The 18506-nt window shown below is 38.4% G+C and overlaps 1 protein-coding gene across 3 annotated transcripts in view; it reads right to left on the bottom strand.

Moving 5' to 3' along the window:
• KLHL5 (kelch like family member 5) overlaps nt 1-18506 on the bottom strand; it is an 89216-nt gene that overhangs the window by 26186 nt on the left and 44524 nt on the right. For all 3 annotated transcript variants that reach the window (XM_032334106.1, XM_032334104.1, XM_032334105.1), the window contains one exon: nt 9025-9211. In XM_032334106.1, coding sequence (XP_032189997.1) covers nt 9025-9211 — 187 coding nt within the window. The remainder of the gene's footprint in view (nt 1-9024; nt 9212-18506) is intronic.

The raw sequence follows: 18506 nt of genomic DNA, 5'->3' as shown, positions 1-18506 counted from the left end.
CAGGCAACAAAAAGAAATAAAAGGGATCCAAATTGGTAGAGAAGAAGCAAATGTTCAACTATTTGCAAATGACATGGTACTATATATAGAAAACCCAAAAGATTGCACCAAAAAAACTGTTAGAAGTGATAAACTTATTCAGTAACAGGATATAAAATTAATGTACAGAAATCTATTGCATTTCTAGACACAATAATGAAGCACAGAAAGAGAAATTAAGAAAACAATCCTATTACAATTACACCAAAAATATTAAGATACTTAGGAATAATCCTAACCAAAGAGGTAAAAGACCCATACTCTGAAAACTGAAACACTGCTAATAGAAACTGAAGATGACACAAAGAAACGGAGACATTCCATGCTTATGGATTGGAAGACCAAATATTGTAAAATGTCCATACTACCCGAAGCAAGCTACACATCTACCTATCTATCTATCTAATCTATCTGCTCTATTTTTTAAGTAGGCTTCACACCCAGTGTGGAGCCCAACGTGGGGCTTGAACTCATGACCCTGAGATCAAGACTTGAGCTCAGAGCAAGAGTTGGACACTTAACTGAGACATGGAGGTGCCCCTATCTAGCTAGCTATTTTAAAGTAAGTTCTATGTCCAATGCAGGGCTTGAATTCACAACCCCAGGATCAAGAGCCAGGCACCCCAGCAATGTATACACTTACTGCAATTCCTCTCAAAATACCAACAGCATTTTTCACAGAAGTAGAACAAACAATCCTAAAATTTGTATGGAACCACAGGAGACTCCAACGAGCCAAAGCAACCTTGAAAAAGAAAAGCAAAGCCGGAGGCATCAAAATTGCAGACTTCAAGTTATATTACAAAACAAGTTATAGTGATCAAAACAATATGGTACCAGCAGGAAAACAGACATATAGGTCCATGGAACAGAACAGAAAACCCAGAAAGAACCTCACAGTTACATGGTGAATTAATCTTGACAAAGCAGACAAGAATATCCAATGGGAAATAAGCAGTGTCTTCAACAAATGGTGTGGGGAAAGCTGGACAGCAAAATGGAAGAGAATGAAACTGGGCCACTTTCTTACACCATATACAAAAATAAATTCAAAATGGATTAAAGACCTCAATGTGAGACCTGAAACCATAAAAATCCTAGAAGAAATTACCACACAGGTGGTAATTTCTCTGGCATTGGCCATAGCAACTTTTTTTCTAGATAGGTTCCCTGAAGCAAGGGAAACAAAAACAGAAATAAACTACTGGGGCTACATCAAAATAAAAAGCTTCTGCCCAGCAAAGGAAACAATTAACAAAACTAAAAAGTAGCCTATGGAATGGAAGAAGATATCTGTAAAGGACATATCTGATAAAGGGTGAGTATCCAAAATATAAAGAATTTATGTAACTCAACACCCCAAAACCAAATAGTCCAATTAAAAAATGGTCAGAAAACAAGAACAGACATTTCTCCAAAGAAGACATGCAGATGGCCAACTGACCCATGAGAAGATGCTTATCATCACGGAAATGCAAATCAAACTACGAGGTATCACCTCACACCTGTCAGAATGGCTGAAATCAACAACAGAAGAAATTAACAGGTGTAGGGGAGGATGTAGAGAAAGGAGAACCCTGTGGCACTCTTGGTGGGAATGCAAATGGGCGCAGCCACTCTGGAGAACAGTATGAAGGTTCCTCAGAAGGTTAAAAATAGAACTACCTTATGATCCAACAATTGCAGTATTGGGTATTTACCCAAAGGACACAAAAGCACTAATTCAAGGGTGCCTGGGTGGCTCAGTTAGTTAAGCGACCAACTCCTGATCTCAGCTCAGGCTTTGATCTCGAGGTCACAAGTTCAAGCCCCATATTGGGCTCCATGCTGGGCATGAAACCTACTTTTTTAAAAAAGGAACTAAGTCAAAGGGATACATGCACACCTATGTTTTTAGCAGCATTATTTATGATAGCCAAGATATGGAAGCAACTCAAATGTCCATGGATTGATGAATGGATAAAGAAGCTGTGGTGTATATATACACAATTAAATACTGCTCAGCCATGAAAAAGAATGAAATCTTGCCATTGTAATGACATGGACAGAGCTAGAGAGTATAATGCTAAGTGAAATAAGTCAGAGAAAGACAAATACCATATGATTTCACTCATATGCGGAATTTAATAAAAACAAAACAAATTAACATAATGAGGGAAAAGAAAAGAGAGGAGAGCCAAGAAGCTGACTCTTAACGAGAGAGAACAAATGGATAGTTACCAGAGGGGAGCTGGGTGGGGGATGGGTGAAATAGGGGATGGGGATTAAGGAGTGCACTTGTCATGATGAGCACCAGCAGGGAGCCTGCTCCTCCCCTCTCCCTGTTCCCTCCACCTCGCTTGTGCTCTCTCTCGCTCTCTCTCTCTGTCTTCCAAATAAATAAGTTAGATCTTTAAGAAAATTAACTGTATAGAGGGGAAAAATTTTTTTTTTTTTGGGAAAAAATTTTTTAAAATAAAAACTTAAAGAAAATTTTGTAGCAAGTAAAACTACTAACAGTATCAAATGCTACCAAGAGGACCAAGTAAGATGAAGACCACAAAATATTACTAAATTTATCATCACAGAGGTCATTAATAACTTTGTGGAGAGTCCCTTGTCTGAGTGGTTAAGGCATGATGGAGAGGTAAGGGGATAAGAGACAATAAGCAAAGATGATTCTATGAAAGTTTGGCTATTAAAGGGAGGAGAGAGAGCAGATACTAAGTGGGTTGAGAGAGGTTTTGCTTTTTTTGCTTTAAAACTGGATAAAGGGGCACTTGGCTGGCTCAGTTGGTTAAGCATCAGCTCAGGTCATGATCTCAGGGTCCTGGGATCGAGCCCCATATTGGGCTCTCTGCTCAACAGGGAGTCTGCTTCCTCCCCCAACCCCACCTCTCTCTGCCTGCCTCTCTGCCTACTTGTGATCTCTGTCTGTCAAATAAATAAGTAAAATCTTAAAAAAAAAAAAAAAAACAACAACAACTGGGTAAACTTGAGTTTGCTCACATGCTAATGGGGAGGATCTAGTTGTGAGGAAAGAAGCTAAAGGGGTTCTACTTAACTGCGAGGTTCCTGAGGAGGGAGAAAAGAGCAGTGTCAGAACACAGGTGTGGGGCTGGCTTTCCTAGGAGGAGGGAGGGGGTACACATCTACTGCAACCTGGAAGGTTAAAAGCGCAAGGGCAGATCATGAACTTTGGAAACTATGAGTGTGGGAAGTTTGGGAGTAACTATCTGGTTCTGCCTACATTTTTTTAAGAATTAGGAGACTCCAGGGGTGCCCAGGTGGCTCAGTCAGTTAAACGCCCAACTCTCGGTTTCAGGTCAGGCCATCATCTCACAGTTGTGGGATCCAGCACCACATTGTGCTCTACACTCAGTATGGAGTCTACTTCAGATTATCTCTCCCTCTCACTCTCTCTTTCAAATAAATAAAGAAAATCTTAAAAAAAAAAAAAAGGATTAAAGGATTCCAGGAACTCTCTTGTTTTATGAAGTGAAAAAGAAGTGTAAAAGTCCCACCCCTCTAAAAGAACCCAACCTCCATTTAGGAAGTGTTCGATCAGAATCTGTTTTATGTCTTTCATTCTACATTTCTAACACAACATGTAATCAAAGCTATCTTTATAGAAATAAAATCAGGACAAATATTTATTCTAAAGTATTTGTTATAATTAGTTCATCAGAGCACTAATACTATTAATAATCTCCTAAAATTCAGAAAGTTTTGTGATATATATATGTATATACATATATTTTTTTCCTCATATGTTACAGTTTTTATTTTTTTAATTTACCCTACAAAATTCTTTGGTTATGTGGGATAGATTCCAAGTCTTTTTCCATCTCTGTGTTCTTTTTTTTTAAGATTTTATTTTTAAGTCATCTCTACACCCATCATGGGGCTTGAACTCACAGCCCTGACATCAAGGGCCAGACTCTTCATGGACCAGGCCAGCCAGGCACCCCACCATCTCTGTATTCTTCACAGCCACAAATAGAGTTCCTTGTATGTAATGTCTGTTCAAAAGTATTTTTTGAGCTTGAATAATCTTTCTTTATAATTTTTAGGTATAATGAGATTTTATTCATACACTCATATTTTATGTAATAGTATACTTTATTCATCACTCTAAATTTGATCTTTAAAAATGTCTTGATTCTGTTAAATAAAAAGCCAATGGTAATCATCTTTCTTCACTAATGAGTTTAAGGAATATATTTTTTTCATTTGAAGTTATTTTACTTCCAGTTCACTGAGCAGTATCATAATTCTATGAATTGGTGAGTAAAATTTCCTTAGCCAACACCAAACATAAATTTACTTTTTAACACTCACTTTTGAAATTTTATTCATAACCACTGAATATTTGCATGAGAATGCAAATACATTACTAGAAAGATAATTTAAACAATAGACACAGTATAAATAACTGTAATATGATGATATTACTGAACAAGTCAAAGCATAATCTCTTGTGACATTTTTGCAAAAAAACTGATATTTTTATGGGGTACTTTATATAGTGTTTAATTTAATTTTAATTTGTAAAATGATTTATTTATTTATTTTCAGGGGGAGCAGAGGAAGAGGGAGAGAGAGAATCCCAAGCAGACTCCCACTTGAGCCCCACTCAGGGCTTGATCTCACAACCCTGAGATCATGACCTGAGCCAAAATCAAAAGTCAGACACTTAACCGACTGAGCTACTCAGGCATCCCTATAATATTTAACTTTAAAGGAAGTAATATTGTTATCAAGGCTGTTGAATAATGCCCCCCCAAATCCATGTTTACTCAAAACCTCAGAATATAAACTATTTTGAAAATAGGGTTTTGTAGATGTCATTAGTTAAGATGGAAACAAGTTATAGAAAAGTATGTTGGTATGACCAAACATAATTCTTTTTTTTTTTTAAGGATTTTATATATTTATTTGTCAGAAAAAGCGGGGGGGTTGGTGCACAAGCAGGGGGAGCACAGGCAGAGGGAGAAGGAGGGTGTCCGCTGAAAAAGGAGCCCGATGCGGGAGTTGATCCCAGGACCCTGGCATCATGACCTGAGCTGAAGAGAGATACTTAACTGCCTGAGCCACTCAGGCATCCCATCAAACATAATTCTTAAAAAATATATCTATCCCGGGACGCCTGGGTGGCTCAGTTGGTTGGACGACTGCCTTCAGCTCAGGTCATGATCCCAGAGTCCCGGGATCGAGTCCCGCATCGGGCTCCCAGTTCCATGGGGAGTCTGCTTCTCTCTCTGACCTTCTCCTCGCTCATGCTCTCTCTCTCACTGTCTCTCTCTCAAATGAATAAATAAAATCTTAAAAAAAAAATATATATATATATATCCCCAGAGGGGGGTGTCTGGTGGCTCAGTGGGTTAAAGCTTCTGCCTTTGGCTCAGGTCATGATCCCAGAGTTCTGGGATCTAAGCCCCGCATCGGGCTCTCTCCTCAGCAGGGAGCCTGCTTCCTCCTCTCTCTCTGCCTGCCTTTCTGACTACTTGTGATCTCTGTCAAATAAATAAATAAATAAAATCTTCAAAAAAATATATATCTATATCCCCAAATAACAAATTCCTGATAATTATAAAATTCTATATAAAAGGTTAGAACTTCCCTGACTTATACTAAACAATTAACCTTTAAAAAAGTAAGCAGAAATATATTCTTTTCCTTCATGGCTATTAAGAAACATTTGCAGCTTATTTTTGTGCCCTCTACTAAGATATATGGAGGGACCAGGAACCCAATGATCAGACTGCCATCCAATGAATGCAAACTGTCTTCATTACAAAGACTTTGGGTACAAAGTAAGTTAAGGCCAGGGAAGACAGTTTGAATAGGACAGGCGAGAGAAACTGGCATCTAGGAAAGGCTCAGAAATAAGGTTGGTCAAGTAACAATGGCCAGATCACAGAAAGTCTTGGGAAGTAGAAAAAGGAACTGGCATCTTAGGTGGTGAGAAATGAAGAACGCTATCCTTTTTGAGCAGAGTAGTGCATGTTAAAGAAGAGGTAATGAAGCAGAGGGTGTAGTCTCCCGAGTGAATGCCTGCTTTGAATCCCGATTCCATCACTAATTAGCTGTGTACTCCTGGGGAAGACCGTGAACTCTTCTAAGCACAGGTATCCTAGGGCAATAACAACATTCAGCTCTTAGAGATATTATGAACATGAGATTAAAAATGATAGGGGAAGGGCTTAACGTCATGCCTGGCCCAGAGTAACAACACAAGGAAGGCTATTCACACTCAATGGACATGATCAAAAGATGGAGGCTGATAGGAGGCTACCAGGAACTGGAAAGTACCAATGGAAATTTAGAAGAATAAGACCCATTTGAGGGGCCCCTGGGTGGCTCAGTGGGTTAAACCTCTGCTTTTGGCTCAGATCAGGATCTCAGGGTCCTGGGATTGAGCCCCGCATAGGGTTTCTGTTCAGCGGGGAGCCTGCTTCCTCCCCGTCTCTCTGCCTACTTGTGATCTCCCTGTCTCTCTCTGTCAAAAAAATAAATAAAATCTTTAAAAAAAAAAAAAAAGACCCATTCCAAAGAAGGCTGGGTGATAGAAGATAAGATTTGAAAGAAAATGTATTATTTACTTTGGGTACCCCTTTCTCATGCATGGGGAACTTCCCACGGAACCAAAGAGCTTTGTTGAGAGGCAGGAACCCCATCTCCCATAAAGTTGAAGACAGATACTCATCCTCACTCTCCTTGGAAGTTTTGGGCCCAGGATGGGCCGGCAGCTAGTAAAATAGATACTTGTACCTAGGACTTAAAATCCAAGGCAGGCTTTATAAAGAAGGTGCAGTGGTCATAGTTCCTGCCCATTTCTCCATGGCCTTCCTTCTTGGCCTAAATGAGCTGGGGTTGGTGTCCACTGATGCCACCAAAAAATGATGAATTTCAGTTCCAACCTCCGAGTCTGGGAGACATGTTCATCATTTTTTTTTTAAGATTTTATTTATGTATTTGACAGAGAGAGATCACAAGTAGGCAGATAGGCAGGCAGAGAGAGAGAGGAGAAAGGAGGTTCCCTGCCAAGCAGAGAGCCCAAAGCGGGACTCGATTCCAGGACACTGAGATCATGACCTGAGCTGAAGGCAGAGGCTTAACCCACTGAGCCACCCAAGCGCCCTGGGAGACATGTTCAGAGAAGACCTGAACACACAGAGTTTGAGATGAAAGCTGAACAACAACTAGCTCTTTCATGTAAGCTGAAAATATGAAAATAAAAGCAACACGAGAATATAAGCAATACAAAAATAACAATTACAGCCTTAAAAAAGAGAGGGAAAGATGGAGAAGAAATGCTGGTAAGGATTACAAAGCTGAGCTCCAGTTCGAGGCATATAGGAAATACTTAGTAAGTATTTGCAGATTGATTACCTGGACTGTGTGGCTCTCCAGACATTTCAAATATTTATACTATAACTCACTAGCTATTTAACTTTACATATTTCTCTACCATTCAGTGATCAAGCCTATATTTAGAACTCAAGTTACTATAAATATATAGTACCATACTATGTTATATGGGATAATATCTACAGCTATCCCTTTGTTACCATGAAGCTAAAAGTTAAAATACAATAAAACTCTTTTGGTGACAGCACCCATTTTTGTGTTCTTTAAGGATATCATACAAAAAAGAAATCTTTAGATGTGAATAATGCATCGAGGGTTTCATTCCTACAAACAATTCAAGAGATGGCAAAGGACAGCCTCCATTCATATGGCAAATATTTATTGATGCTGTCTACGTCCAAGGCACTGTTCTAGGCTCTGTGATGGACTGTTGAAAAAAACAAGTTTCTTGCTTTCCAGAGCTTACCTAGGGGGTAAGGAAGAAGTAGACAGATCAGGTGCTATGAAGAAACATAAGCAGAGGAATGAGATACAAAGAGGTATGCACAAGATCAGAAAGTGATGGACAGCTCATGACTGGCCAATGGAAGCCTTTTTGGTTAGACTGATGTTTGGAGATCTGAGTGAATAAGTTCTGCTAGGCATTCCAACATTAGGGCACAGAGCATTCCAGTGAGAAGGAAGAGCTAATGTAATATCCCCAATGTGGGATAATGTTTGGCTTGTTACATGAACAAGGAGGCCAGTGGGGCTAGAACAGAAAGGGTGAGGGAAGAAGTAGAATGAGTTGATCTCAGAGATGTAGTCCTAACTCAGAGAGGTGCTGTCAGGGGATGGAAGGCTATTAGTACTAGGAATTCAGAGGGAAGGGAGATGAATGTACGCTAAGAGATAACACACAGAGAGCTTCTAGCACACTGCCTCGCACTGAGTAGGAACTATGTATAATGTTTATTACTATTATTGTTGCCATTAGTAACAACTGTTGCAAGAACAGTACAAAGAATTCCCAGGGACCCATGGCCAAGATTTTCCAATTGCGGATATTTTACATTTGCTTTCAATGTATATGGTATGCATACTCCCCCGAACCCACCGCCATGCCCTTGTACCCTAAATACTTCAGCGTATCGTTCTCAAAACAAGAAACCCTGTTATGAAACCATACTACAGTCATCAAAATCTGGAAACTAACATTTATACAGTGCTGTTATCTAATCTACAGACTTTATTTTGGATCTTATCGTTTGTTCCAATTATATCCCTTAAAGCAGAAGAAATTCAAGATGATGCATTGCCCTGTCTTTATTTGTATCAGTGTGGACTCATGAATACTTCCTGATTTTATAAATGATAATCTTTTATCATCATTATCTATTTTGGTGTTGAAATTATCCCAGATTTGGACAGAAGGGGCCTCTACAAATGGCCTCTTCTGTCCCTTGAACTGTCTGCATCATTCTTTGAGTGCTCCCTTACTTTCTAGCACTACAAGATGTTCTGGGTCTACCTTGTATTTTTCCAGTCCTGGAACCAGCCATTTCTCTAAAGAGCTTTTTGGCCATGTGTGTTACTAATTAAAATTCCTCCCACCAACCCCCACGTTCCCTCCCAAAAAAGATTATTTAATACCTTTTGTTGAATCCATTCCTCCAACTGCAAATAACGTTCCAACTGTTGACTTTCTAGGTTTTGTCCGAGGGCTTTGTAACATGGGTCGTCTCTCTGGTAATAAATGGTATTTCATCGCTTCCATAATAAGTTTCTGACATTCTATATCATCCCGAAAAAGTGCATTATTTTCCATGTCTGCCAGGAACTAGAAAAGAATAATGAGTATGTATGCTGAATGAGCAAGAAAATAGTAATTAAAAGAATATATAGTTCACAAATGGAAAGGATCTCATTTAGGGAAAAAAAAAATCCAAGACTGGACACCTATTTTTAACTAAAATATGCAATATTTACAATGTACAAGATTTACATTTTAAATTTCATTGAAAAACATAAACTGAAGAGGATAAGTGGTATGCTCTGAAACCTGAGTAATGTTTATCTCTGGATAGTGGAGAAATGGTGCTTCTTAAATAATCTTTTTACTGCTTTTCTATATTGTCTAGGTTTTCTAAACTAAGTCATTTTAACCTTATAAATTAGAAATGATTTTAACTGAAGAAGAGTAATTGTAAGTAGAAGCTGACTAATTAGACTGCATTTACCCAACCTCTCCAAATGGGGCTCAAAGAACAATAGCAGGGGCACCTGCGTGACCCAGTGGTTAACTCTTAATTTTGGCTCAGGTCATGATCTCAGAGTCATGAGATGGAGCCCTGAGATGGGCTCTTAATTTTGGCTCAGGTCATGATCTCAGAGTCATGAGATGGAGCCCTGAGATGGGCTCTGTGCTGGGTACGGAGTCTGCTTGAGGTTCTCTCTCTCCCTCTCCCCTGGCCCTTCCCACATCTTCAAACAAACAAACAAACAAACAAACCCGAAACCAGAAAAACAACTTACCAGTTTCTCAAGGAGCAAAGAACTCTAAATGGTGATTATCCTACGATAATTTACATACCTTGTGCTTCACTGAATCCCTTTTTTAAAATTTATATAATTTTATGCAAATGAATAGATACGGTTCCACCCGACCTTTTATTTTTTTTTAAGATTTTATTTATTTATTTGACAGACAGAGATCACAAGTAGGCAGAGAGGCAGGCAGAGAGAGGAGGAAGCAGGCTCCCCGCTGAGCAGAGAGCCCGACGTGGGGCTCGATCCCAGGACCCTAAGACCATGAACCGAGCCGAAGGCAGAGGCTTTAACCCACTGAGCCACCCAGGTGCCCCTCCACCCTGCCTTTTAAAAGATGATTTTCTTGTCTTATCAGATAAAGGGCTGGTATCCAAAATCTATAGAGAACTTCACAAACTCAACATCCAAAGAACAAATAATCTAATCAAGAAATGGGCAGAAAAGGAATCTGGTAAGAAGTTGGTTGAAAAAAAAAAAACAAAGGAGAGAATGTGATCAGGCTGGAGACTAGAACAAAGCCATACATTAGATTTAGGGTATATTTTGGTCTGTTAGAACAAACCGTATCCCAAAATTTTAAAGAAAGAAAAACTTATATGTATACAAAAAATAAGAAATGGGCAGAAGACATGAACAGATATTTCTCCAAAGATGACACACAAATGGCCAAAAGACACATGAAAAAATGCTCAATATCACGTATCAGGGAAATATAAAGCAAAACCACAATAAGATACCACCTCACACACTGGTCAAAATGGCTAAAATTAACAAGTCAGGAAATGACAGATGTTGGTGAGGATGCTGAGAAAGGGGAACTCTCCTACATGGTTGGTGGGAATGCAAGTTGGTGCAGTCACTCAGGAAAACAGTATGGAGGTTCCTCAAAATTTGAAAATAGAGCTACCCTCTGATCCAGCAATTGCACTACTAGATATTTACCTCTACAAATGTAGTGATCTGAAGGGGAACCTGCATCCCAATGTTTATAGCGACAATGTCCACAATAGCCAAACAATGGAAAGAGCACAGATATCCATCAACAAATGAATGCATAAAGAAGAGGTGGTATATAAATACAATGGAATACTACTCAGCCATCAAAAAAATATGAAGTCTTATCTTCTGCAATGATGCGGATGGAACTAGAGGGCGTTATGCTAAGAGAAATAAGTCAATCAGAGAAAGCCTATTATTATATGATCTCCTTCGTATGAGGAATTTACGAAACAAAACAGAGGATCATAGGGAAAGAGAGGGAAAAATAAAACAAGACAAAATCAGTGAGGGAGACAAACCATAAGCAACTCTTAATGATAGGAAACAAACCTAGGGTTCCGGGAGGGGAAGGGGGTGGTGGGATGGGGTAACTGGGTGATGGACATTAAGGAGGGCATATGATGTAATAAACACTGGGTATTAAATAAGACTGATGAATCACTGAACTCTAGCTCTGAAACTAATAATACATTATGTTAATTAACTGACTTTAAATTAAAAATAGCAAAAAAGTTAAAAAATGTATTTCTTTTCCTTTTGTGCTTGTTTCTCCTTCCCCCTCCCTACCTCTTTTTGCTGTATTTCTTTTATTCAGCCTATTGATCTATGTGAACTTAATTTTTAAACAGCGTATGAGCTGAGGAATATTTTATTTTTTGAAAGATTTTATTTATTTACTAGAGAGTGAGCAAGAGAGAGAGAGAGCACAAGCAGGGGAGAGGGAGAAGCAGGCTTCCTGCTCAGCAGGGAGCCCTATGCAGGGCTCAGTCCCAGGATCCGGAGATCATGACCTGAGCCCAAGGCAGATACTCAACCGACTGAGCCACCCAGGCACCTGAGCTGAGGAATATTTTAATTTCCTTCAAGGTAGATCGCCAATTCTGTACCAGCACCATTTATTAAACAATCTCCTCCATTTCCAAGTGAATCAAACCTTGGTTATATTATTCTCATAAATACATCTCAGGATATATGAGACCTGTTTTCTGACTCTTCTTTTCTATTGATCTTTTTGTCTATTCTTATTCTTTTTTTTTTTTTAAGATTTTATTTATTTATTTGACAGACAGAGATCACAAGCAGGCAGAGAAGCAGGCAGAGAGAGAGGAGGAAGCGGGCTCCCTGCTGAGCAGAGAGCCCGATGCGGGGCTCGATCCCAGGACCCTGGAATCACGACCTGAGCCAAAGGCAGAGGCTTCAACCCACTGAGCTACTCAGGCGCCCCTGTCTATTCTTATTCTAATACCACATTTTTTTAGTGTCTTGATAGCATATTGTTTTTTTTATATTTTTTTATTAATTTTTTAAAAATTTATTTAACAGACAGAGATCACAAGTAGGTGGAGAGGCAGGCAGAGAGGGGGGGGGAAGCAGGCTCCCCACTCAGCAGAGAGCCCAATGTGGGGCTTGATCCCAGGACCCCGGGGCCATGACCTGAGCCGAAGGCAGAGGCTTAACCCACTGAGCCACCCAGGCGCCCCACATATTCTGGTTTTAAAAAAGATTTGTCAGAGAGAGTGAGAGAGCGAGCATAAGCAGGGAGAGCAGCAGGCAGAGTGAGAAGCAGACTCCCCGCTGAGCAAAGAGTCCAGTGTAAGACTCCATCCCAGAATCTCAGTACCATGACCTGACCTGAAGGGAGATGCTTAACCAATTGAGCCACCCAGGCATCCCAGCATATTCTGACTTCTTCATAGAAATCTACCCTTACTGTTCATTTTCATAGATTTCTTGGCTATTTTTGAATCTTTAATTCCCCTACAAAATAAAGATAAATTTATCTAATTCCCCTTCACCAACTTGATCCTATTGGAATGTTAATATGAACTGCATTATTGGAAGAATTTACATTTTATGATATTAAGTTTTTTCAGGCAGCCTTTCTATTTATTGTATACCTTTTTCATACAGGTGATATGCCTTTTTAAAAAATTAAATATACACATTTAATACAGATCTTATATATTTTACTATTTTTGTTGCTGTTGGAAATGGATCTTTATTTTCATTTTGCATATATTTTACTGGAGAGAAAAATCTTTTGATTGTTGTAACTTATAATCTACTATTTTACTATATTCCCTTATAAAACTATAGTTATTAGGCATACAATTTTAATCACAACCAAACAGGGACAGTGGACATCACTTTCTAACGTTTATGTCGATTGCTTCATTTTTATTTTATTATTACAATTGCTGTAATATACAAAGCAATGGTAAATAACTAGGATGACACAGAGTACCTGTTTCTGGTTTGAAATAATATGGTTTTAGTGTTCGACTAGGATGAAAGCTGCTATAGCATTTAATAACCCATCTTTATTATATTTGGGCTCTTTTCTTTTCTCCCTCTTTTACTTCAGAGTTTTAAACTAAGAATGGTGAAAAACACATTTTTCCCAAATGCCTTTTATACACCTCGTGATATGATCATATGGCTTTTTCTCCTTTAAGTTACTGATATAATAATTATCTTGACAGATTTCTTGATAATCATTCTTCCTGGAAAAAAAGGTTCCTGGTCATAGTGGACCATTCTTTTTGATACACTGCAGGATCCTATTTGATAATATAAGGTATATCTTACAGATGATCCAATTCGCCATTTGAAGTACAGAATTCATTGGTTTTTAGCAAATTCGCCAGGTTGTGCAACCATTACCATAAAGAGCTTTGGGACACTTTCGTCACCCCACCTACCTCTCACATGCACTTTGCTGTTTGATCTCTGTTCCCATCTCCTGTCCCATGGGTTTATCTGTCTCTACAGATTCATTAGCCTTTTTTTTTGTTTTTGATGTTTTCTATAAAGTCATACAACATGTGGTCTTTTGTGTCTTGCTTTTTTTCCTTAGTGTGTTTTATGAGGTTCATCCATGTGTAGCATGTATCAGTACTTCATTTCTCTTATAAAACATTTTTTTTTGTTGTAGTTGGCACGCAAGTTTCCATTAGTTTCAGGTGTACAAGATAGTGATTCGACAACTACAGGTTATGCTATGCTCGCCACAAGTGTTTGCACACTATCTGTCACTGTACAACACTATTACGACAACACTGACTATATTCCCTATGCTGTCATATATGCTTCTACACCCGCGATTTATTTATCCCATTCCGGAAGCCTGTCTCTGCCACTCCCCTTCATCCATTTTGCCCATCCCTCATCCCACTGCTCTGGCAACCACCAGTTTGTTCTCTGGGTTTATGGCTGTTTCTTTTTGTTTTGTTTTTAGACTCAATATGTAAGTTAAAGCAACGGTATTTTTCTTTCTCTGTTTCACTTCTTTCGCTTAGCACAATACCTTCTAGGACTATCCATGTTGGCATAAATGGTAAGATCTCATCCATTTTTATGGCTGAATAATATTCCTCTGTGTGTGTGTGTGTGTGTGTGTGTGTGTGTGTGTGTGTGTGTACACACACCACATATTCTTTATCCACTCATTACTGATGGACACACGGGTTGCATCCTTATCTTAGTTATTGTAAATAATGCTGCAAGACAAACAGGTGTATGTATCTTTTTGAATCAGTGTTGGTTTTCTTTGGGTAAATACCCAGTAGTGGAATTATTGGATCATACAGTACTTCTATTTTTAATGTTTTGAAGAACCTCCATACTGTTTCCCACAGCAGCTACGCCAAGTTATATTCCCACAATGCACAAGGGCTCTTTGCAAATTCATTTCTTTTTATTGCTAAATAATATTCCATTTATGGAACCACATTTGGTCTATCTGTTCACAGTTGATGGGCACAGATTATTTCCAGGTTTTGGCTATTACAAATAAAGCTGCTAAGAACATTTGCATGCAAGTCCTTATGTCGATAAATGTTTTCACTTCTCTTGAGTAGATACCTAGAAATAGAATTGCTGGATCATATGGTAAATACATGTTAACTTTTTAAGCAACTGCCAAACTGTTTCCCAAGTAGCTGCATCATTTAATGTTCCCACCGGCAACATATGAGGGTTCCTGTTCCCCCACATTCTCACGAACAATTGTTATGATCTCCTTCTATTTTAGCCATTTAAATGGGTGGGGAATGAAGTTTTACTTGGCAAATGCAAATGAGTAATAATTTTGAGAATATGTTCACATTTTGACAATGGAAGAGTCTCTAAACAAAAGTCACTATAAAGAAGGGTTTGTGGCATTTGGAAACTGAGAGCAGCATGTTAACAGCAAAAAGCCAAATTAAGACATAAGTCTCAGGACCTATGCCAGGGTATAAATTATGATATTAATTATTCCATATTTTTTCTATGCACACAAAGTATAGTTATACTTGTTACAGAAACCGTAACCGAATAATGCACTGAGTTGGCTCATTACGATTGATCTTAATGTTTATATTACTTCCATTATATCTAATTACTTTAGTCCTTTCTAAATAAAAATAAATGTGAAAAATTACAGAAACTAAAGTCTTGGGAGACTTAATAGTTATTGCAATTTGAAGTAAAATAGATTCTTTTTCTAAAAAAATTTTATTTATTTATTTGAGAGAGAGAGAGATTAAAAGAATGAGTGGGAGGAGGAGCAGAAGGAGAAACAGATTCCCCAGGGAGAAGGGAGCCTGATGGAGGACTCGATCCCAGGACCCCGGGATCATGACCTGAGCCGAAGGCAGACACTTAACTGACTGAGCCACCCAGGCACCCTGAAGTAAAGGATATTCTTAAACATGTTAACAGTCTCTATACATTATGAATAAATGAGATTAATCATATTTAAGTAGAGAGATGAGAGTAATAGAAGGGAATATAAAGCCATTAATCCATATCAGATTAATCAAATAGAAAGTACCAGAAATAATTCAGAAAATCATTCAGAAGGCAATGAAAGAGAACTAAAAATTATAGACTCTTGGATACTCTGCCTTTTAGATGAACACGGTATGTCTTCTCTGCCATTAGGTAATGACAAATTACTTAAATGAAGGCTTTTAAATAAAGAAGAAACATTTTCAATGTGTACATTTTTATCTTCAGTCACATACTTAATCTCCATATGACTATTTCTCTAAAACTGCCCCCTCCAATACTTCTTAAAGTAAAGGATAGAATGTGAATAATTTCTGAATTCTGTAGGCTTTAAAAACGTTTTGGTATCAAAAACATGCACATTAAAAGAACAGTAAAGGTAAATCCTGGCTTATTTTACATTTTTGACTTTCAGTAGAAAACAGTAATGGGAATTAAGCACAGAATAGTGAAGACCAAGATAGTTAAAATACAAGCTAACCATTGGGACCTTTAAGAATTTAGGTGGTGGGGCGCCTGGGTGGCTCAGTGGGTTAAAGCCTCTGCTTTTGGCTTAGGTCATGGTCCCAGGGTCCTGGGATCCAGCCTTGAATCGAATCGGGCTCTCTGCTCAGCAGGGATCCTGCTTCCCTCTCTCTCTGCCTGCCTCTCTGCCTACTTGTGATCTCTGTCAAATAAATAAAATCTTTATTAAAAAAAAAAAGAATTTAGGTGGCAAAATATTTTAAGTAATGTACATCTGTCCTATCCACATTTAACATTCGATCAAATAGAAAAGCCTGTAACGCATTCAAAGGTAAAACAAAAAAACCACAAACATGTATCTTCTGGATTATTCAGAGTTAAAAAAAAAAAGCCACCACAACCAACCACACTAAATGATCAGTTGGTAGAGGATGATAATTACATATATTATTTCTCAGGCCTTTTCAAGGATCTACTGTGGGAGACACTATAATAGATTTACTATATATTTAAGTTGCATCCTTTATAGCTTGACTGAATGGTGTTTCATATTAACAGAGAAGAGTAAAAGTTCACTGAGGAAGGAACTATTTTGCAAAAGTGGATTTTTAAAAAAATTTTTATTTATAATTTTTAAGAATTTTAACATTCAGTATTATGTTAGTTTCAGGTGTACAATATAGTGATTTGACAATTCTATACAGTACTCAGTGCTCATCGTGATAATAGGTGTATTCCTAATCCCCTTCACCTATTTACAAATATAAGTTCTTTAGGTAACTGGACCTGATGGCCAGTTCATATTAGTCACTTGTTATTTGATACCCACTGGACAATTTAAATAATTGTCACATTTTCCTACCTTTTACAATAAAAATGTCCAGAATAAAACCCAATGTTTTATTGATTTGGGTCTACTTCTACACTTCATCACTTGATAACTATCATTTTGCAAAATTGCCTTTCACTTTTAGCAAGGAAAGAAAAAAAAAGCAAGGAAAGAAAAAAACAAACACTCCTACTAGTATCTCTAAGTGTCACAATAGTGCAACATGTTATTATCTTTGCAGAAAAGAAAAACATGGCTCAGAGAGGTTAAGTGACTTATTTGAATCATACAGGGAATGTGACATCAGTCACATGACATCGGTCCCCACTACTCAAACGTGAGTGTGCTTCAAATCCACTTACAGACACATTATTTATTTTTTTTTAAATTTCAGTTTCTTTTTTCAGTGTTCAAGTTCACAGCACTTGCAGGCATATTAAAGCCCAATCTACTAGGCCCCACCACCAGAGGCTCAGATCCTATAGCTGTAGAATCTGTATATTAAATAACTTTCCAGGTGGTGCAAATCCTAGAGTTGGGAACCACACTTTGAGAATAAATGGGCTAATCCAGGGGATCTTCTGTCCTTAACTGTCTTCTCTGTCATATCTGCTGCTGTTAGAATTTCCTCCTCCTTGAACATGGAATCTTTTTTTAAGAGCACCCGAGTTATTTAGGCAGGGTTAACTACCACTAATTACGACTACCCGTGGTGCCCTTGTGTTCTCTTTGGGCCATGTCATTCTCTTCCTTTTGGCTGTGACAACCTAAACAAGAAATTTTCAAAACTTCCTAGGCTCCGAGAGGATTAAAGGTACCAAGAAGCTCTGGGAACATGATTCTTCCATTTTTTTCCCCTCTTGAAACAGAGCTCTTCCTCCTGTATTCTTTGCCTTATTTGACAGCACAAATCAGAATCATTCAGGATCCCTCTTATTTTGTTACCCCACACCTTCCAATCAGTCATGATGGTGCATCACTTCTACTTCCTAAATAGCTCTTGAGCCTGGCAATTTCTCACTGCCCAAAAGCACCTAATTCACTTGTCTGAATCCAACAGTCTTCCTAATGGATTTCTACCTGGACCGCTCCAATCCAGTCTCCGCAACGCAGAGAATCTTCCTAAATAAAAGGATAATTTTATTGTTATCCTTTTCCTATATCCTTATCCTATAATTTCCAGAGTATGACGTATTTGCTCAAGACTCCATAACCAGATACAACCTCCCGTTTCTCGTGGGCTCTCATGGCCCCTCTGCTGGGTAGCTACTCAGGATGGAGACCGAGGAACACTTGAGAAAGTTCTCCCAGCTTCCCCACCATGAGCCCAGGCAGGCTACTCCAGTTACTTTCATGTCATGTTCCTATACCTATCACAGCCTTCCTCTCATTATTTTGTCATCACAAATTTATTTTTTAATCTATTTCTTCCTCCACTTAATATACCTCCCCTGACCCAGCAATTTTACACAGAGTATGTTCAGGAGGCTGACTGGTTCAGTGAAAAAGGCACAGAACT

This window comes from Mustela erminea, chromosome 2 (assembly GCF_009829155.1).
Source record: "Mustela erminea isolate mMusErm1 chromosome 2, mMusErm1.Pri, whole genome shotgun sequence".
NCBI lineage: Eukaryota > Metazoa > Chordata > Mammalia > Carnivora > Mustelidae > Mustela > Mustela erminea.
This window is presented reverse-complemented; position numbering and strand designations above follow the sequence as displayed.